This window comes from Sesamum indicum, linkage group LG3 (genome assembly GCF_026168435.1).
Source record: "Sesamum indicum cultivar Baizhima isolate 11 linkage group LG3, ASM2616843v1, whole genome shotgun sequence".
Taxonomy (NCBI): Eukaryota; Viridiplantae; Streptophyta; class Magnoliopsida; order Lamiales; family Pedaliaceae; genus Sesamum; species Sesamum indicum.
In genome coordinates this window covers 485,622-506,836 of record NC_142659.1, presented here as the reverse complement: position 1 = coordinate 506,836, position 21,215 = coordinate 485,622, and the positions used below count along the sequence as shown (strand labels likewise).

The 21,215-nt window shown below is 34.9% G+C and overlaps 3 protein-coding genes across 26 annotated transcripts; all 3 read right to left on the bottom strand.

Annotated features, from left to right (window-relative positions):
- Window positions 1-106: 106 nt before the first annotated feature.
- LOC105157053 (uncharacterized) lies at window positions 107-2,994 on the bottom strand. 2 transcript variants are annotated; one of them, XM_011073350.3, is made up of 3 exons: window positions 2,754-2,994; window positions 1,922-2,051; window positions 107-1,304 (listed from the first exon to the last, which is right to left on the bottom strand). In XM_011073350.3, exons 1-3 carry the CDS (start codon window positions 2,884-2,886, stop codon window positions 533-535), a joined length of 1,035 nt encoding a protein of 344 aa, XP_011071652.1. In that variant the 5' UTR covers window positions 2,887-2,994; the 3' UTR covers window positions 107-532. The 2 variants fall into 2 exon arrangements, with proteins under 2 accessions (XP_011071652.1, XP_088734495.1); XM_088878369.1 differs by having other exon boundaries at window positions 107-1,214.
- Window positions 2,995-6,931: 3,937 nt separating this feature from the next.
- Window positions 6,932-13,028, bottom strand: LOC105156855 (AMSH-like ubiquitin thioesterase 3). Of its 19 annotated transcripts, none has more exons than XM_088878356.1 (15): window positions 12,822-13,028; window positions 12,285-12,349; window positions 12,113-12,206; window positions 11,861-12,033; window positions 11,534-11,655; window positions 10,781-10,925; window positions 10,637-10,713; window positions 10,460-10,515; window positions 9,815-10,163; window positions 9,561-9,650; window positions 9,392-9,454; window positions 8,835-8,909; window positions 8,023-8,085; window positions 7,543-7,595; window positions 6,932-7,401 (listed from the first exon to the last, which is right to left on the bottom strand). In XM_088878356.1, exons 6-15 carry the CDS (start codon window positions 10,797-10,799, stop codon window positions 7,227-7,229), a joined length of 1,020 nt encoding a protein of 339 aa, XP_088734482.1. In that variant the 5' UTR covers window positions 10,800-10,925; window positions 11,534-11,655; window positions 11,861-12,033; window positions 12,113-12,206; window positions 12,285-12,349; window positions 12,822-13,028; the 3' UTR covers window positions 6,932-7,226. The 19 variants fall into 19 exon arrangements, with proteins under 19 accessions (XP_088734482.1, XP_088734476.1, XP_088734477.1 ...); XM_088878350.1 differs by lacking the exon at window positions 10,781-10,925 and adding an exon at window positions 12,454-12,553 and having other exon boundaries at window positions 10,637-10,741; window positions 12,822-13,027; XM_088878351.1 differs by lacking the exons at window positions 10,781-10,925; window positions 12,822-13,028 and adding exons at window positions 12,454-12,553; window positions 12,639-12,815 and having other exon boundaries at window positions 10,637-10,741.
- A 1,840-nt stretch (window positions 13,029-14,868) lies between these two features.
- Window positions 14,869-20,083, bottom strand: LOC105156854 (acetate--CoA ligase CCL3). Of its 5 annotated transcripts, XR_016064367.1 has the most exons (6): window positions 19,768-20,083; window positions 18,045-18,635; window positions 16,579-17,553; window positions 15,609-15,748; window positions 15,438-15,500; window positions 14,869-15,280 (listed from the first exon to the last, which is right to left on the bottom strand). XR_016064367.1 is itself a non-coding variant. In XM_011073094.3 (3 exons), the coding sequence occupies exons 1-3, from the start codon at window positions 20,044-20,046 to the stop codon at window positions 16,657-16,659; spliced, it is 1,767 nt and encodes a 588-aa protein (XP_011071396.3). In that variant the 5' UTR covers window positions 20,047-20,083; the 3' UTR covers window positions 16,444-16,656. The 5 variants fall into 5 exon arrangements, 1 of the variants encoding a protein (XP_011071396.3); XR_002286827.2 differs by having other exon boundaries at window positions 15,438-15,748; XR_016064368.1 differs by lacking the exon at window positions 15,438-15,500 and having other exon boundaries at window positions 15,565-15,748.
- Between the last annotated feature and the right edge of the window lie 1,132 nt (window positions 20,084-21,215).

Here is a 21,215-nt window from a genome sequence, read left to right as displayed (position 1 = left end):
AATCTTCAATATAGTGCCAATATTGCGTCTACAACAGTCTTAAGCAGCCATCACTCTCAAGCTTCCACATTAGGAATCATTTGTATGAGTTCAATGTTTACTTGTTTGACTATAAAACAAACGGTTCACTATACATGAAACAAGAAAAAGAGCAAGCAAATTACTTCAGCAGTGACAATTCCAAATTGTGGGGCAAGACTTTACATGACAATGAAAGAATGTTTAATCATCAGTCTTGTCAGGCAGGCATGGCCCTTCTGATACTTGATATTCATTTCTGGAAGTCTGTGGTCCAGTTCTGAACCTTGCATGGTGCTGTTTCTGAAGGTATGGAGCTATGAGCAGATCTAACTTTACATCAAGCAAATTAACAAATACCAATGCAAAGCTATTTATTACACTGAGTCCCCTACTTATTTCAGACAATGACCTCTTGCACAGAAATTTTTCTCTACCTCTAGACAATCAATTCAAGTTTCATGCAGATCTTATTGCTCTTTTGCACAACGTTCTGATTCTTGATCATCTAATCCTATAACCAATTCCAAATGTCTTCCGCATTCCACAGATTAAGTATCTCTTCACCAGCATCCTCATGATCCCAAACCACTTCATCGTTAAAGTAGGAAGCTACTGGGGAAGAACATGGATAAAGATCCTGAGTTTCTGAATTTGAGCTCCAACCCCCACAATCTCTTTCTGTATTCATCAGTACGTCCTGTCGTCCTTCATTAATCAGAATATTCTCACTTTGATCTGTCTCCGCAAGAAAGTCCTTAAGGTGCATTAATATGTCTTCATCTACCTCCTTCCATGGTCCCAACATCTCTTCTGCTCCTACTTCATTAGCCGATGCCATAAATGCACCTGGCCGCCCTTCCGCGCATGATAGACCATCTACATTTGCACTTTTTTGCTCATAGCTTTCACAACGGTCAAGTGGATCCAAGTCATTTTCACCTGCCATTCTGGCTGCCCCTACACTGGGAACGGGTAGGTTGTCTGATGAGCTTGTCTCTTGAGCTGTGGCCTGTTCGTTAACCATACATGTAAAACTATTCTCAGAGTTTCCAGTTCTTGAGGCTGTAGTAGAACTATTATTGTTGTACTTCTTGGCAACAGCTCGGCTCACTCGACCTGCCCGTTTGTTGCCCGTGCTGGCCATCTTGATTATATCAGCTGAGGTGAGTATGGATTCTCCAATAGACCTGAACCTGTATATTTTCCGGCTCAGATGAGAGTTCCAATAGTTTTTTATCTCGTTGTCTGTTCTTCCTGGTAAATAGCTGGCAATCAAGGACCACCTACAACATTGTCATAAAACAACAAATCTATGCTTTTAAGTGTTTGGCATTAAAGAAAAAAATCCTTTGATGAATGAATTACTTACAATTCCTTCCTAAAGAATGGACAAAAGGGTGTCAGTATAATCTTCGAGAAACCAAAAACTTTTTATAAATACACCCAAAGTTGGAGGGATCCATAATGTTTCAAGTAGTTAAGAAGCCTTCCCCATTAGCATGTTCTTTTCTAGTACTGAAATTATGCAGTCATAAATTGCTTCCTAATCTATTTATTATCGTCGACATTATCAATAAGCGCTGTGTTACAGTAGGTGAAAAATACCACCTCTATGCAGTCCCCACATCTATGAAGTTGTGTTCTTTATTGAACTTGAAAAGTTAAATGTATGTACAATGGGCTGTCAAAGGATGTATTTTGTTAGATGGACATCATTTTTAATGGTATTTGTAATTTGTCAAACAACGAGCAGTACATGTAATTATGACAAATCTCTTGAGAACCTATTGTAATTTATCCAAAAAGTTAATGTACCTAAACTTTGCAGAAGAATATAACAGGAAACAAGAAGAAGAACATTGACAATGAAAATGCATAAAGTATAAAGCCACGATCTCACCTATTTCCCAAGCTTTTGTGCAGCTTCACAATGGTTTCCTCTTCATCTGCAGTGAAGTTACCTCTCTTCACATCTTCTCTCAAGTAGTTAATCCACCTCAGTCTGCAACTCTTTCCACACCTCAACAAACCTTAATATACCAAAACGAGAAAAGAAGCAAAAAAGGGATTAAAATAGAGACACAACAGAAACTGTTAAAAGACATTCTGTGCTGCCGTGTCCTGAGTGCATTCATTGTTATCCCTTTCAATGAGTTGTTAACCGTTAAGACAGGTGAAAAAATCCTATTATGCCAACTGCCTGATGTGCTGAAGTAGCTCATGATAATAGTCTTGTGACCAGTCATAGGTTGCTGGTGACTACAACAGTCATGCAGGCGGGTATGCGGTTAAAGTGAAAGCCAGCTCTTACCGAATGATAGGTTCAGCCTTCTTTTAGCGACAAGAAAAGTCCGGAGATTGGCAAACAAATAAGATTGGAACAACAAAGTTGTTTACGGATGAAGCCCGAAAAATAACCATAAAGAGGTGAAGGCAACCAGTTCTAAGTACGACAAAAAGGAATATCAAAACAAAAGGAGGAGATCACATAATCCTTGACTATAGAGGTCTGTGGTCAGCTAAGACGTAAGGAAGAAAGAAGAAGCTTTTGAAGAATTGATAGTAACTTCATACTTTGCACACTCATCCCGTCCCACGTGGATTAAGAACTAATAAAGAATCAAGGCGCATTGGCTATCCCTTTTCAGCGAGTAGTTATTTTCGTTCGTCTTTCCAATGCATCTAAACATAGAAGTAGTAGTAGTAGTAGTAGTAGGAGTAAAGCAAAGTACCTGCATTCTTGGGCAGTGATCTCCAGGAGCCATCTCCATTGGCCTTGATGTAATTGATCAGCTTCTCATCTTCTTCAGCAGTCCATTTGCCTTTCTTCAATCCTACCTTTTCACAACAAGGGGTTTTCCCCATATCTCTTCTTACACTATGTAGAGGAAGGCAGAAGCTACAGTTAAAAAACTAACTACTATGTATTTGATGATGATGAGATTGTTGTGGGAATGAGACTGTTAGTAGTTGTTGTTTTGTTCTCTTTTCTATTCTATAAAGTGTCAATTTATACTGTCCTATCAGCTTTCATATTAGCTGTGTGTCTTTGTGTGTGTATTTCCCAATTAAATGAGAGAAACTGATTAGACATGCACATTCACATATTTTGGTTTTGAAAAGTCACAATTTGTTCTTATTGGCTTTGAGGGCTGCTTTGTCAAAATTTGGACCCTTTTAAAATCTAATGGATCTCATTTGTTATAATTTTAAAAAATACTACAAAAAATACTTCATAAATAATATTGTTAACTATTGATAAAGAAATAATTATTTAATAATGTATCCGTTCATGTTTTACTACCTCAAAAATCTACGATTTTCATTATACGGATGGCAACAAGGTGGGTTTGGAGTGAATTTGTGAAAATTCAAGACTCGACAAGCTAAGAAAATTTTGGATGCGGACCCGTTCGGGTTGAACCTGATAGACTCGATTAATAATTTTAAAATTATTTAAAAAATATTTTTAAAAAATAATACCACCATAGCTTTATAAATATGATTTTTGAAAGGTTAATGTTTTTCTACAAATACATACGTGCATATTTTAGACATTTAAATATTAAAAATTTTAGAATATGTATTACTGATATAAATATTAAAAAGTTCATAAACTATTTACATCAGTATTTTAATTTATAAGAATATTAAGTTTATGTATTAAATGTAAATAAAAATAAATTGTACAATTTTTTTTTGTATATATACAAATATACTTTATATAAAATATATATAAAAAAAAATCGAGCAGGTTTAAGTCCAAACCACTGAGACTACTTAAAGGCTTCAAACCCCAACCCCCCCCTCCCCCAACAGGGATGGATCTAGGTCCAACCTAAATCCATTGCGATTCCTAATTTTTAAACCTAGTCTTTTACTTTTATATTTATGTAAAATAAAAATTAAGTTATATTTTAAATTATAGCAGTATTATACTTATTTTTTATATTCTACAGTATATATAATATTGATTCAAGTCGAGGTATTTGAGTCTGATGTTATGGGATGAACTTCTTGTTTTGGTTCTGGATAGTGAATTGGCCTACAATACAATTTGTTAGATTTACTTGGTGGCTTACCAGCTAATAAATCCTCCAGAATTTAAGTCAACTTGTTTAAATTATATTAGGGTCATCGAGCTACACCTCACGATCATGTTTTATGGAAGCTTCCCAGTATTTATAAGAGTTAATGTATCAAAGAATGGACAGATCCACATGTCCAATAACCTACTCAATAAGTTGAAGGTCAATAATTATTGTACATGAAAGATGCGAACCCATATCGTGTTTCACAATTTTTGAATTTGTGAAGAGTAATTTGATCTTTTTGAAGGTTATAATTATTATTTAATCCCCATAAAAAATATATAGTTTGGTATACATATTTAGATATGATAAATGAATAAATAATATATAAAATATATAGTGTAATGGATCGAATTTAAATTGACTTCAAATTTATTTATGAAGTAATTAGTGATGGTGCAATTTGAAAAGTAGGCCACCTGTGCATTATCACAATTATATAGAGGCAATCATAAATATAGCCAATTACTACATTATTATTAATTGTTACACCAACACAGAAATTTAAGGAATACACACCACGTTGATTTAAATGTGTAATCCAACTTATTTATGTACATTTCTAGAAATTTGAATATATCATCTTGCATGGTGGATGCCATTATAATGGGATTCAATGCAATTTAATCCATATCCTAAATGCGCAGTGTTTATTCCTTATTCAAAAATAATAATTTTTTCTTTTGAATTTAATCCATATCCTAAATGTGCAGCGTTCACGTGCATGTTTTAGATTTTTTTTATTAATATATTTATATTCTTATTTAATAATAGTTGGATTTGATTAAATCTAAAATTCAAATGTAACTAATAAAATTAATGGCTCAAATTGAAAATCTTATATTTATATAATATATATTATATTAATATATATATATATTTATATATAAATATATGTATATAGAGAGAGAGAGAGGAAGGGGGTGGACAAAGGGGAGATGCCGCGGCGGCAACAAGGGGCCGGTGGGAGTGCCACGAGATTGGCGAAATGGGGAGAAGGGGCGACATGGGGCTGGAAATGGGGGTGGTGGATGGTGATGAGGCCTGGGAATACGGAGGTAGGCGGCAACAGGGGGAAGGGGAAGGGGGGCTGGTCGACGAGGAAAAGAGGAGAGGGGAGGGCGCGGCCGTGGCTGGGGTGGGTTTGATTTTTTTTCTAAACTTATTTATAAATATTTTTTTAAGAAAATTATATACATGTATTATTATAAAAAATAAATTATAATATATAATATTATATCTTTTATACATAAAAAAAATCGTAGGGATGAGTCGTGAATTATATCACCCACTGTAAGGGTGTATTTGATACATTATAAAAAGAGGGAAAATTGTAATATTTTTTCATAAAAATAATAATAAATGCAGATTGAGTGTATTACAAATGTGGAAGGAAGATTTTGGTTGGAGTTGATGTTGAAGTAATTGGGTGGTGTTGTAGTAATTGAGTTGATGTTGTGAGGTAATGTTGTTTTGGTTGGAGACAAATCAATTTAATATAGAGTTGTTAGGTGTTTCCATCTTTGTGTACCAAACACACACCCAAGTTGTTCTACCCTTTTTACTTTCCTTTTTCCCAATAGACACACTCTATACTTTGAAAATATAATCCATCTACTTTCATTCCTCTTTTTTTTTTACTTTTCCTCACCATTTCAAAAATACATTTCACTGTGCTCCCCCATTCATAATTACAATTTTAAATAAATAATCATCTGATTCTATAATTACTAGTTATTTTATTAATATTTCTATGTTTGTTAGTTATTAATGGTTAAGGACCATGTTAAAATATGAGGGACTGATACGGTTCATTTGAGACTAAAGTGGGATAGAATTTACAATTTTTAATATATTAAATAATATATCATTTTCATCCACAAAAGAAAATAATAATACTATTGACCTACATTGGTGCAAATAAAAGAAGGAAAGCAAGGTCTGTCAATGTGAATTTGTACTCGCATCAATTATAAACTATTAGATCAGAAATGATATCATCATTATATATATTAATCCAACAATTCATAGCATCAAATTTTCCAAAAAAGAGAGAGGATGAAGAATGATAAATGGTAAACCAGACTCACACAAATGTTTCTTGGAGATTAAAAAACAGATGAACAACAAATAATGTAAGAGAGGGGCCTGTCTTGACATCCATAACCATTTAATAAACTTTATTGTGATTCAGAGGATGGAGGCCCTCACAAGGTAGAAACGAGTTTAGATAAAACAGCAATGGTAGAAAGGATAATCACAGCCTCGTATATAATATAAATATGGCCCTCACAGGGTAAAAACGAGCTTAGATAAAACAATGGTAGACAGCCTCGCCCTCGTATATAAATATGAAAATACCAAACAATACCAATCAAATCAAGAGTAGGATAATAGAGTGCCAGAAATATATAGATTTGCCTACTTCGTAGAGTCTTTTTGCAGCAACACACCATACCAATGGCATATAAACCGGTGAAAAGGATTGCTAAATTCAGTGTTCAATCAAATCAACATCATCACGGAGCGGGGTTGGGGGTTGAGGGATCCCATCTTTGTCTGTGTTGTATGCCAATAATTTTTGACAACAATTCAATGAAGGCCACTGGATTGCTTTTTGCACCGCACATTAGTTGATAAACGATAAATTCTGTAAGTCCTAGTTGAAGAAAAAGAGTACATGAAACTTCTTTAATTGATGGGTTGTGTAAATGGGGGCAACATACAGAACCAAACACTGCATGTGAGAGGAAAGAGGGTGGGGAATACTGCTTCCATGTTACCATACAGCATAACCACCATGAAGGACTGTTAAAAAATTCTCACCAAGTTACTGTTCTATATTACTGATAAGCACTGCCGAATCCAAACAGAAAACTGATGAAGATTACACAAAAGAATACAGCAGAAAGTTAGATAAAAGTCTCACAGCTGTTATGGAATTCACAAAGACTAGATGATTGGTATTGCAGTAACATGAAATACACATTCACAAGACTCGTTGAGGAATGTATAAAACGTCCTCAGCAGAAAAGAAGCTTGCTGTTAACCTGCACATTCCCCTTCATCCCAGATGCTGCTCTTTAAATACCTTGGTGTAATGAAATGGCAAGCTCAACGGAGATCTACCATGTCAAACATCAATTTGGCATTCATATAAACATGGGAACAGTGTTCATAAATGGGACTTCCATCCTGAGGCGGCTGATGAGGATGGAAACCACGTTGTTGACAGTTTCGAATAACAGCAACACCAGCAGGATCACAAAGATGAAATATGCCATGAGGACTGCAGTAAATATAGTAAGAAAAGTCGACTCTGGATAAGTAATGGAACTGTATGAATTAAATGGAAAAATCCAACTCCTTTAGTATATAACTATATAATGGGAAAAAGATTAAACTAAAACAGTCTTATTTTGGATCATACCAAGATGTGTCTGTAGGAGCCATGACGATGGCGATTGCTTCTGGTAACATGACCTAGAAACAAGTCGAAGAGATTCTTAAGAGTAATAATGTACATGTATTAGGAGTATGCAGCCTACGCCAGGAAGAAAAGTAAACAAACAAAGAAAGGGATAGTGAATCCAGATGTAAAAACATTCTTCTTATACATTAATCTACAGTCAATCCTTTTTTTGTCCTTGATCTTTCTTTTTTTCTCCAACGAGATGCTTAAGTTACTCCTGTATATTACTTCCAGAAAAATATGGTGTTGCCTCATCTGCTTCTAAGAAGCAGATTTTAATCAATTCAGCCAATTTTAATTAATTGCTCTGATATAAAATTGACAACATTATTGATTCAGGAAACAAATACAAATCATCCTTACCATCAAAACAACCAGAACCTTTGGAAATTGGATAAATGCCAATGTCAAACATCATACAGAATATATTGGCAATACCTGATATGAATAATGGGTATGCAGATCAACAGAAGACATAAAACATGTTTGAGTTGGATGTGTCTGCAGAGCAAGAACAAATTTATCAAAAGTAGGATATAATGGGTGATTAGACATTCATATGCAATTTTACATGGAACTATTGATCTTTTCTCATATTGATAGTTGTGGTTCTCATCTCTTTTCTTTCTTCCTAAATTATAACCACACAAGTTACATTAAAACTCAACAAATCCCAAAATCAACACAATTTGGACCCAGATCCAGGAAGAGAACATCTCAGCAACAATCATAAATGACAAACAAGAACTACAAACTTCAACATATTCTCTCTTTGTATCAAAGTGATCTCATCAAATAACGAAATCTCATACAAGAAGACCCATGGTCCCAGACTTTCAGTAAGCAAACAATTAACTCTGTACAACTTCTCAACAAAAACATGGAAAAACGAAATTATGATGTTCATTCAAATTCAGTAAATTGAGGACAAATGTTAGGCAAAATATAAACACAAGATACTATGGTCCTCATGATGGTGAGTCTATCATTGTTTTTCCCTTTTTGTTCTTTTGTTAATTTTCATTGCAGAGCTTGATGCCTGAGCGTCATTGTTAATTTTCTTTTGTTAATTTATCATTTACCAGTACCTAACAACTAAAAGGTGGCAAAAAAGCTTGATGCCTGAGTGTCATTGCTATGATATTAACTAAACTAATGCTAGCAAGACTCCAGTAAATTTGGAATACTATTGGAATGAGTAAGCTCAAATAGTAGCAAAGATGTGTCAATCAGCCTATTCTAAGACTTACATGAATCCACCCAAGAGAAAACAGGGAACGTGTGTCTTGAACCTCGAAAATCTCTTCTTCATTCAATGTCTGGCACTAAACATAATTGAAAGTAAACCCTCAGTTTATTTAGGGTATTATCATTTTGGTCAACAAGAAAACCTTAATCACGTAACTTAATACGCAACCTGAAATCAGTAAGCACTTGCAAACTGTAAACTATGATAAACACCTATAATTATAAAATTCAAACAATATCTACTTATTGTTATTTGAAGAATGGAAATTGGCTGTTGTAATCAATCAGTAAACAGATTAAGTAATAAATTCTTCATATGCAGAAAGAATAAGACTCCTGTCTACCAATGAAAAGGCGATGGTTTTTGTGGTCATACATAAGAACTTGTTACTTCAGAAACAACTATCTCACTTTACAAAAAATTATTATCAGTAGACATGCGAGCTTAACAAAGAATACAGACCGAAAGACTGGGACGTCATAATAGATTAGAAGCAGAAATTTATTTCTTTATCTCGGCAAAATGCAGCCTCAGATACAAACTTAAATTACAGAATACCGAATCTGAAGTTGACTCCTGCTTAGGAATTATGAGTGTAGTAATATGAAATACTCTATTCCGCTGCAAATATAAATAAAATACAAGGTGTTAGATACCACAATCATGAGATGCTCATAATAAGCTGTCAATTTGAACTAAAAACCAATCAAAGGGATGAAGTTCTTACAAGTGAACCAGCAAGGATACCACAAGTTTCCAAATTTTTGGCAGTATTTTCCTGCGCCAACCTAAGAAAACCCTCCATCATCTTCACTGGCTGCAAAGCAGGCAAACCAAGGGGCATTGAAACCACCCAAACGGTAAGACTTCCTTGGTCAAATATAAAAGCGAAAACAAAGTCCTAAGATTAATCAAGATCTTAAGAAAAGGCCACAAATAATCTATTGGCATCACAAGTTAAGATCAGCAGAACAGACTCACGATATGAAGATCTTGATAAGAAATGGAACTGGATAGCATATCCTCAGAGATTTTTGATGATTCAGGCGTTGGATGAGAAAGTCCAGATGAACAGATCGGAAGAAGCTCTTGATGGACTTGTGCCAGGACAGGAGGTGGCATGGGTTGCCTGATATTACCCCACTGAATATCATTGTTTTCCAATTCACTTTTTGGTGGAAGACCAGATTCTTCAGCAGCATGTAACCATCTACCCTCATCTAAAGAGTCCATGGTTGAATTTTCCACTTCTGAGTCACAATCTTCTATTGCCACAAGGCCGCGTTTTTTGACCTGGTTCACACTATAGGCATAGTGGCACAATATCAAACTGTTACAAGCAATTAAGTTAAGTTCACATAGTGCCTGTGTGCTTTATGCAGCTTTGCTTATATATATCACACTACTTGTAACACCCAAAGAAGATTTCTAAGTTTCAGCTATCAACAGGAATGGCATACAATTGTACCACTAAAAATTCGGAGACAATAGCAGTTACGCAATTTAGCAGCTCCTATCCCCCAGCGGACACATTTTAAAAAGAAAAGAAATAACGAAAGGGAAGAAATGAAGAAAGAGGGAAAGAAAGAAAAGTTGGGAATGATTTAGTCTTCGTAGAATCTTTACCTTGAACTTTCACCAGAATCCATGACAATGTTGATTGGAGGATTGACCTGGTACAGCTAGATCAAATAACCAATCAAAATCAGAAGTAAACACTAGATTAAATAAGATAGAGCTAAACAACTCTCTATTACGAAAAAAAGCAATGGAAATTAAATTATGAAGGATCATTCTCCATACCTTAATCTCAGCACTGGGCCCCATCTTTTGACCGCAAAAACCATTTGGTCCTAAAATGAATGCCTGGACAATGTTTCCTGCTTTGAAAGAGGTAAACCAAGGGATCTGCCAAATATTAGATATTTGTCAGTCTGTTTAACTTACCGAAACAGAAAAGCTGCATGATTCGATCTTCTCTTTCACAGATCACTTCTCCAGACTCAACTTAGCAATGAGACCTTAGATAGAACTTGCCAACAAGTACAAAATAGAAGGTGGCAAACTGGTTTGACAACAGCAGCAGAAAGAACTAGACAAGCACCAGTGACGCCAGATCCACCAAGAAAATTAAGACGACACAACAGGACAAATTAATACCTAGAGAAGGGTTCTAGAGTTACAGGTAAGCAAGAGGCCACGTATGTGCGTCAGCAACACTGGGCTTAAGAATGTCTTCACGCAAAATAAATACATTATTATGCAATTTATAAGCCCCATGCATATAATTCTTCATCATACAGTAACACTTATATCCTGAATAAGTTTGTATATTTTCCTTGTATACTTTTCCGAATATGTGATAAGTCGAAAATAAATCCTCAAACTATTTTATCCTGAACAAAGTTTGCAATCTTGTTGAATGACAGTACAAAAGCATCATAAGATTAAGTATTCCCCTAAAAGGTAACAAATAAATACTAAATTAGAGATTGTCATATTATCTGAAACATAATCATCATCCAAATTAAGACAATAAATTAAGCCAAATGGCGCCAAGCACAAATGCATGGGGTGAGGATTTCCATAATTAACATGGCATAATATACAGATTGATCATTAATTTCCAACTTCATATTCAGAAATTAAGGGTAGTATTCTGGTGAACAGCATAAAATAATTTTAAAAAATGACAGATACCACAAGCATTTCCGGTATCTTCATAATGCACTCACAGCTTCCGGAACTGCACGTTGATAAACTCAGCTATAGTCACTATTCGACTTCAATCAAGATGGAGGAGCTATCATGATCATCAACAGCTGATCAAAAGAATATAGTAACAATCAAGCAAAACATAGTGGAATTGAGAGAAATGACATTATCAATGTGCGCTTTTTATCTCTATCTTTTGCATTGATTTAATTTAGATAGAAAAGAATCTATGGCTGCTTATGATCATTCTTCATTATGCTTGAGTAAATTCACCTGAAGAACATTGATAAGCAAATGAAGATATATCTGTACCTGCAATTGCTGCAGCTTATAGAGTCCTACTGTTCAAAGAGTTTGAATAAGATATCTTGATTGAACCATCAATGATCAACTGATTCGTGTAAGATGCTTTTACTTTATCCATTTAATTCTAACTGATGCCGCACCTTTAAAGTCTCTAACCCATCTAGCACACTAAACAATTTCTGCAACACATGATATAAACAATATCACCCAATACCTCCAACTTGAACCCATAGAATGCAGATATCAAATTGGCGTTACCTTTCTAAAAGTAGTTCTTTCTTTGGGACATAAAAAGGGCTGGTAATCTCGATCATGTGGCATAGTTTCGGAGACCAAACTGTTTTTGTTCAATCTATCAACGTAAAGAATGAATAACTTGTGACAGATGTTTTAAAATCAAACAAACAAAGAAACGTCTCAAAACCTTTACCTTGAATATCTGAGGAGAATAACATACAAGTCTATCAAATTTGTCTCCACCATCTAAATACATGCCTGCAAAAATGATTTAAGAACCAATTGTAGCTCAAAAGAGTAAGAACCTGCTGAACAAATCACAACGCTTCAACACTAATTTCAGAAAAAACATAAATACCAACCAATTTCCAACTCCCCCGCCGCCAGGAAAAAGAACAGAAACATTTTTTGAAGCCATTGTATGCAAAATTGGTGAAACTCATTAAGAACCAAGTAAACAGCCTAACCAAAAATATGGCGCCACAAGATTTAATAAAGAATCATCAAATTTCAGCAGCCAAAGTAAGTTAATAAATAACGGTGTAACCTCAATGAACTATTGTGAGCTGAATGAACAAGAAGCACATATTTCTAACAAAAATCCAGCCTGCACATTATAGCACACCTTACCAAATTTCGCTCCTCCGAAGAAAATCCTTCACTCGCGTTATTTAAAGGAGCACAAACCATACAAATTGTCATAAATAGGCGCTGACGCGCGTTTAACTACCTGTTTTGGGGAGATCGTCAGCACTGCGATAATAATTACGCAGAGAGATCCGATTCTCGACGTCGGACTTACGCGTCATGGCGTTGAAATTGAATCAATACGAAGATTTCTCCGGCCGTCTCATATTCACGGCGACAATCTCGAGTTTCCCGGCCGGTCTTGATTCTCCGGCGAGACGCAGTGGGTTAGCAACTGATTTGCAGAGTGCAGTTAATTCTTATTGATGGGCTTGGCCCATAATCTTCTTATTGGGCTCCAGAAAATTATTGAACTTTCAACACTAAGCATTCATTAAACAAAAAGCCCAATCTATTAGGCCCAATTATTTTATTTGGAGACAAAATATTTAGTACATGTGTTATATAATGCTCACTGAATACCGTGCAAATAAAAATTTTAGTAATTTTAATGATTATTGAATAATTGTATCTAAATACTGTCAGAACTATAAATTAAATAACATGGACACATATATACACAAGAGAATTCCTGCCTAATTTCAGAATAAGTACAAGCAAAATACCTATAGAAAAAATACCAAAATAATTTACATCTTGAGGGAAAAAAAATCAAAATGAATAAAATATCGGGTAAATTATAACAAGCTTCTATGAGGATCGTAATAAATTACAAATACCATCCCGTTTTTAAAGAATTATCAATATCCCTGAAATTAAAGGCCGTCCAACAACGAGCCAAATTCTTTAGTTTTCATTAGGTTTCCATCTATTTTCTTGTGATGAACTAACCAAAATGTCCTATGAAGTATAATTTTATTTATATTTATACAATTTCTAAATTTATTTTACAATTCTTTAATATTTTCCATCCATTTCTTTCTATTATTGTATAATTTTTAATTTAAAAAAATAAATAAAACAATTCAGTAAGTGCAAAATTAATAATTTTATCCGCCATCCAAAAATTACATGATTTGATCAAAAGTATTGTTAACATCCTAAATAGCGAGGGGTGTTCGTAATTATACCATACTTCAAAAAAGTTCATTGAAATTGACATAGAATATAATAAAATAAAGGGATAAATTACATCCCATAACTTGCGGTCTATTTACATAAATCACCTATATTTTTTAAAAAAACTACACATCGCCCACCAAAAACGCAACATCTTTTACTCAAATTACCCCTGCATTTTGGAAAATTACACATACAGTCGCCAAAAATATTAACATCATTATACAAACTAATCCTATTGTTTTGCTGCTATGCGTGGTTTATAATTATGCAAAAGACATAGATAATTTGTGTAAATAGACCATACATCAAGGATGTAAATTTAATTATCCCTAAAATAAACTTATCTTCAAAAATCAAGAATAATGAGATATCTTCAATAGACTTGAACATTGCATCAAGACTCACTACATGAATTCCTTAAACTTCCCTCGTCCATATTCATAAATATCTCCTGTGATGCATGAATCAATATTCCATGTAACTTAACTAGGAATAAACACATGAAAAGGCTCTTCCCACAACTATAAATACTACAATATCAAACAGCCGTATCCATCACAAACATCCTCATTTCATACATTCGCAGAACACAAAAAGAAACCTTGTAATCTTGTTGATATGAACACTAGAGACTGCTGCAGCGGTTGTGCTGGAGTCGACAATGTCTACTCTTGTACAAACCATGTGCGAAGGGCAACTGTGGTTCCGGTGAAAACAAACGCTGTCAACGTTAAGTCTGAGACGATAAAGGAGGAAAAAGTCGATTTAGGTTATGCAAACCATGTTTCTGCTGAAGTGACTGCTTCTGTGAAGACAGAAGAGCCTGTTAAGGTTAACATGTCTTTTTATAAAATATGATGTTTATCTTGTCTGAATGTCATTGTCCTGAGATGCGTTACTCGACAACTATGGAATAGCCCTGTTGTCTATGGAAATATTTCCTATGTGGTATTATTGTTTTAAATGAAATCTTAAGTTTGTCTTATGTTTTATGTGTTGTGTTTTACACTATTGACATAAGTGCTTAAGGTGAAACTGACAACATAGGAAACATAAGTTTGCATTATTGATTTCCACAAATGTCTCATCAAACATTGTCTTGACATACAAATCACACATAGTTTCTTAAAACAAAGGATGTTAGAACAGCAAATGCCACAAGATGATTGTCAGCAGAGATGCATAGAAGCCAAGCCTGGGAACCTTCTTGTTTGCAACAGGATCATCAGCTTCAATATGCTCTTCCACGTTGAAGTCGCCTCTTTTAGGACCATAGCAACACCCAGTCTCGATTGTTTCTCATACATCCTTTAAAGTAGCTCTGTTGTAGAACATGAAATGTTCCAAGATCCCATCGATGCAGTCGAGCACATGGTGAGTCTCCGTCAGGCACAACCCTTATTGATCAGTGTATTCAGGCAGCACGTGCGACTCTCCATTTTCTGTGAGCTTGTAGGCTTCATCACAACTGTTGTATATCTGCTAACATGCTCTATTTGTTAGGCAATTACAAGATACATTGTGAAACATATGCAAGAAACAAAAACAGCTTCAAGTTAAGATTGCTCAAAACTATGATGGAATTGCTTGCAACTACAGTAAACGATTTCCTATCATTTATATATAAATAAGGTACCTGTTAAAATATTGTGCAAATTTACAAATCTGCCCTCAAACGAAGTGCAACGATGGTCACACCCTATCAAGCAAAACAGAACTCTCAGACAATCAGTCCGAATGAGTGTATATTACTATATACTTACATATTTATCTTTAAAACATTCCAGGGCTTTATCAAAAACAAGACCAGGATCAGTGCCTAGTCCTTCTGCCTGAGGAAAGTTCTGGTTTGTCCTAACTTATCCTCCGGCTTCCGCTTGAGGCACGTACTCGTTTGCGACTACGTTTGCAGCACCTAAATGGGAATAGCCGTACGCTCTCCCTTTCCTAAAGATATGTGCAAGTTTCAATATCAAGAGTCCGGAAAAGAATGGCAACAACCACAATTGAAACTAGCAGAAACTGTTGTGTAATAGATGCTAAGAATTCCATGAGTAAAGACTAGTTTATCTTGTACTTAATTCACAATCAGCAACAGAAAAGATGTTTCTTTAGGTAGGAAGATGGATATTTCAAGTATTCTTGTCTAAGAAGAATTTGGTCTGAATCAAGAAAACTGTCTGGAGAATTCTTTTATTGGAAAAAGGGTAAAAATCATAGGTGATTTTCATGTGATGTGGTTAAAATTGGACGCACTAAAGGTAACTATGGGGACAGGCAGTTGGGCTGCACCCACCAATTCTTTTCACATGCTTTTTGCTTGTGAGATGGAAATCAAACCTACATTAGAAACCTACAAGTAGAAGTTACTCTTTATCTTGAAAACAAATTAAATTAGTCGATGCTGGACTTCATTTGGTTGGTTGATGAAGGGTTATTGCAGTTTGATCCGTTAAGGATACTAAAGAAAGTTTACAACATATATTTCCTTTCAATAATGTAGCTCTTCATAAACTAATTGAAATTTGATCAAACTCGACTGATTTTACCAAGTAAAACAAACTCATATTTACTGTGAATGTACTATTCATAAGATCACAAGCACAAGCAAACTAAGGTAAAATAATGGTTTCATATTAAGGTGGAAGAAAACACGAAACCAATTTATTCATAGGCATTTAAGAATACCATCAAAGTCGATGCCCTGTTATATCCTTGTCTTGTATGCACAGACAGATTCAATAAATTTCAAAGGCATCAGTTCCATAATATATTACCTTAGCTAAAAGGATCAACAGAAAGGCTATAAGATGGCATTGTGAATATATATGTTGTTTCAAGCAGCATTTAGCATTTTATAGCCTACTCTTCTTCACTGGTCCCATCTCCTTTGCCTTGGCCCTCAACACATGCTTCTGTATCTTTCCTGTTGCCGTTTTTGGCAATGACCCAAAGACTACTGATTTTGGAACCCAGTATGCGGGCATCTTTGATCGACTGAACTTCATTATATCTTCTGTGAGTTGTTGCTGATTAGATGCATGGACATTGGACTTCAATGTCACAAATGCACAAGGTGATTCCCCCCATCGCTCGTCTGGCCGGGCCACCACCGAAACTTCAAGAATTGCTGGATGCTGGTACAGAACGTTCTCTACCTCGACGCTGCTAATATTTTCACCTCCTGATATGATTATATCTTTGGATCTGTCTTTGATTTCGATATAACCATCTGGATGCTTCACAGCCAGATCACCAGAGTGATACCAACCATTGGCAAAAGTCTCTTTGTTTGCTTTAGGGTTCTTAAGATAGCCCTTCATTACAACGTTACCCCTAAACACAATTTCTCCAACCGTTGCCCCATCAGTAGGCACAGGCCTCATGTTTTGAGTATTAACTACTTCTAGACCTTCAAGGCCAATGTATCGGACCCCTTGTCTTGCATTCATACGGGCTTGGTCTTCAGGAGGCAGCAAGTCCCACTCGGGCTTCCATGCACATACAGTAGAGGGACCATATGTTTCAGAAAGCCCATAAGTGTGTGTAACCTTAAAGCCACGTTTTGACATTGCAGAGAGAACAAAAGGTGGTGGAGCGGCCCCTGCTGTCATTACATGGACGACACGAGGGAGGGGAAGGACGGTGTCTTCTTTGGATGCATTTACTATGTTATTAAGAACCACAGGAGCAGCACAAAAATGGGTGACACCAAGATTAGCTATAGCTGAATATACCCCCTTAGCTGTGACCTGTAGAGACAAAATATGTAATATCAGAGCAGCATAAATAACCGGCTTAGTGGTGTAACTGCGCCAAAACATTTTCATTACAAAGAGCAGTTCCCCTCTTAGATGAGCATTTGCATGCATTCTGTGTGTATCTATTTGAATTGATCTGAACCACAAGTAGAAAGTGATAATTAAGAAAACTGGAAATATTATCAACAGTGACTGTGAATATGCATGCACGAAAGAATGTTAACAGCTTCACATGCAATCTCCCGTTTGGATAACAAAAGGATAAACTTATTTAGTTTGGAATTACCACATTAATACAGAAATCTCCCTTTGTGACTGACTGCTTACAGATCATTTTCTACATAAAATGACAAAACTCACGCATTTGAAGAACTTTGACATAGCCATTGTTGAGTCCTGCCATTCCATTTTCTACATGATATTGCGATAATTAACTCTCAAGTACCCTCTCTAAGTGAGAGTCTGAAATGTCAATGTGTTACCTGTCTGAGGCATATGCTTGCAACACAAAGTGCTGCAAGAGTCCAAGGGAAACACCAACCATTACAGTGGAACATGGGCAAAGTCCATAAGTAAACAGCTCCTTCTTTAATTTCCCATATAACAAGATTACTCAGAGCCATGAGATATGCCCCTCGATGATGCAAGACTACTCCTTTAGGACTAGCTGTTGTACCAGAGGTATAACCCAGAGCAATGCTATGCCATTCATCCTCAGGCGGTTTCCATGCAAAGTCCGGATCACCAGTTTCAAGAAACTTTTCGTATTCAATGGCTCCTCTTCCCAGTGCATATTGGAGTGACTTTGGATCACAATTGTCATCAGAAATAACAATCAAAGTTGGAGGTTTAAGTTTTCCCTCGCTTTTGTCTGCTATAATTTTCGATGCTTCCTCTGCCAACGAATAGAACTCTTGATCCACCATTATAACATCAGACTGTGAATGTCCCAAAAGAAATGCAATAGCTTCCGCATTTAGACGGATATTGACAGCATTTAATACGGCACCAGACATAGGAATGCCAAAATGAGCTTCAAACAAGGCTGGGATGTTTGGCGCAATAACTGCAACCTGTTATGATGAAACAGATAGATGAACTTCTGCTGTAGGTCTCCAAATCCTTGAAAAATTCCCATAAAACCTAGTCCGTTTAAAGTAACTATCAGTTTTTTGGGGAACTTAACTCTTGAAGAATAGCTCATTTAACTAACAGCTCCATGAATTTCCAAATTTAGACTGTCATCATTTCACTAAGATACAGATAATGAGTTAAAAAGTTAATTGTAACAGAAACAACCAAAGCAGTGATTAACACTATATCTGTCATTATCATTTTTCACTATTAAAAAAAAAAGCTAGAAAAACAAATCAATTTATACAAAAAGAGAAATAGAATATTTGAATAATACCCGATATGCTTTCCTAAAAATGTGAGATGTAGTTGAAATTTTTATGGTTAGCAGCTCGTGAGAGAACTTTTATATAAGGCCTTCTCAAAATCCCTTCACGCAGTAGTTAATTATGCTTTAGAATCATTGACAGTTAATAATCCCTCCTAAGCATTAAGATAAAGTTGCAAGCAGCAAGCGACATCTAAGTGGCACTAATTTAGCTTGATTTCCACAAAATCCAAGCATGGAGGAGATTCCCATGACTTAGACCATCATACACTAGCACTTTTGACTGTGATCAAATCATCAATCAAGGGTCACGCCAGAATTTAAAATATGAGCTGCAAATCAAAACCACTTGTGTGAAGAAAAAAGCAGTTGCAAGAGCAACACAATGCATTCGCTCAATTTCTGTACCTTAAAAGAAAACAACATGCAATACTGGAAACGTGCACGATTACTTCGTATCGATATAAATAAACCAAATCATTCAACTTCCTTCACTATTGTAAATGATCGAAATTAGCATGGACTATCAGAACCACCAAAAGAATTCCAAAATTAAAAACTCTTCAACCACTTTTTTAGTCTAATAGGATGCGCAACAGATCGAGATGAAATTCATGAACGAACATACACACACACACACACATATACATATATATTGTAAAACAAATACTATAAAAGTTTGAAAAAGGAAACAACTTTTTTCGCAAAATCCAAATCACCACCTCATTCAAAATCCAAAAGAATGAACAATTATTAATAACAAACACTACAAACAATCACTGGCTGGCTATAACATCACTCACAGTGCTGCCAAAGGTGACGGCACGCTTGTTGAGGGCGGAGGCCAGCTGGCGACACCGTCGGTAAGTTTGGCTCCACGTGAACCTTACCGATCCATAAATCAGCGAATTTTGGTTCGGGTGGACAAGCGCGGATCGCTCCAGAAACCATAGCGGCGTCAAGGCGGTGTAGTTAGCTGGATTCCTGGGCAGATCATCTATGTCTCTCTCCACAACACTCATGATGAACACTATTGAGATAACTTGTGTCTGTACAACTGTATGTATATATATAAGTTGCATTTTTTCAAAGTTCGCTTTTTAGAGGAACTTTTTTCTAAGTTCTTGCATCGTTTACTTTGATAATTATCTCATATGTTACTTTTTAGTGCCATGACAACTAATTGATTATAAATTATCAAGTATGACTAATTATTTTTAAGGTACAAGAGAATTATATTTTTGTTAAAATAAAAAAATAATCAATAATATACTTTTAAATATAAAAATAATTAAATAATAAATAATTTAAATTAAAGGAATTAATAAATTAAAATACAAATTGCATTGAATATAAAAATAAATTTAAATTATTTTACTAACTACTTACTTAGAAAAATAAGTGAATCTTTTGGATAAAAATAAATAACATAGACTTATCCATATTTAAATATAAAATAATTAATTTTTTTAAGTGACAAAATAAAATTGAAAAATGGAAACCAGAGCAAGCAAGATAATACATTTAAAAAAAATAAGCAAATGAATAAAAACTATAAGCAATTCAAATTTTAAAACAAGATGAATAACCGATAAATAATTAAAAATTTGATTAAAAATATAAATAAATAAAAGTATAGTTTAATATAAAAATAAAATTTAGATTATAATACTAACTATTTTATCTAAACAAATTTGTGAATTTTTTGGATAAAAATAAATAATATTATACTTATCTAAATCTAAATTAAAATGAAAATTTTCTGGTATGGCAAGTAAAATTCAAAGCAACTATTCAAGTATGCGCATATACCACAAAAAAAAAAAAAAAAAGTAGAAAGTAATTGCAACTCTACCTCAAAGTGTAGAGTTGCAAAAATAGTTAAAAATAAATGCACGAGATGTTACCTTACAACTCATGCATTTATATATATATATATAAATTTAAAAAAAATAGTTAGAATTTAATTTCTACTGAGATGAATTGGCCACAAGCACGTTCAAGACAACAAACTCGTGTCAACAAGAAATCAAAAAAAGCCAAGCTCCTTTATGTCAAACTAATGTGTCAAGATAGGAACCTAGACGATATTTTTAATGAGATGAACTTACCACAAACTCGTATAAGGCTTGATAAAACAACTCGTCTCACCTATAAAAGACTGAATGCCATGCACTAGCACTTTATTTTGAGTTGTAGTGTTTAATTCCATATCTCCAAGTGAGCAACTTATGGAATGTTGGCCAACACA

Excerpts from the sequence above, each read along its gene's own strand:
- LOC105156855 (XM_088878352.1), bottom strand. The coding sequence starts at position 11,557 with ATGAAGATACCGGAAATGCTTGTG. Across the intron at positions 9,455-9,560 it reads GTATCCTTGCTGGTTCACTT|CGGAATAGAGTATTTCATAT; the intron begins GTAAGAACTTCA and ends TTATATTTGCAG. Across the intron at positions 7,402-7,542 it reads GCTCCTACAGACACATCTTG|TCCTCATGGCATATTTCATC; the intron begins GTATGATCCAAA and ends TATTTACTGCAG.
- LOC105156854 (XM_011073094.3), bottom strand. The coding sequence starts at position 20,046 with ATGCAACTTATATATATACATACAGTTGTACAGACACAAGTTATCTCA. Across the intron at positions 18,636-19,767 it reads CCGTCACCTTTGGCAGCACT|GTTGCAGTTATTGCGCCAAA; the intron begins GTGAGTGATGTT and ends TCATCATAACAG. Across the intron at positions 17,554-18,044 it reads CAAGCATATGCCTCAGACAG|GTCACAGCTAAGGGGGTATA; the intron begins GTAACACATTGA and ends TTGTCTCTACAG.
- LOC105157053 (XM_011073350.3), bottom strand. The coding sequence starts at position 2,886 with ATGGGGAAAACCCCTTGTTGTGAAAAGGTAGGATTGAAGAAAGGCAAA. Across the intron at positions 2,052-2,753 it reads ATCACTGCCCAAGAATGCAG|GTTTGTTGAGGTGTGGAAAG; the intron begins GTACTTTGCTTT and ends TGGTATATTAAG. Across the intron at positions 1,305-1,921 it reads CACAAAAGCTTGGGAAATAG|GTGGTCCTTGATTGCCAGCT; the intron begins GTGAGATCGTGG and ends ACAATGTTGTAG.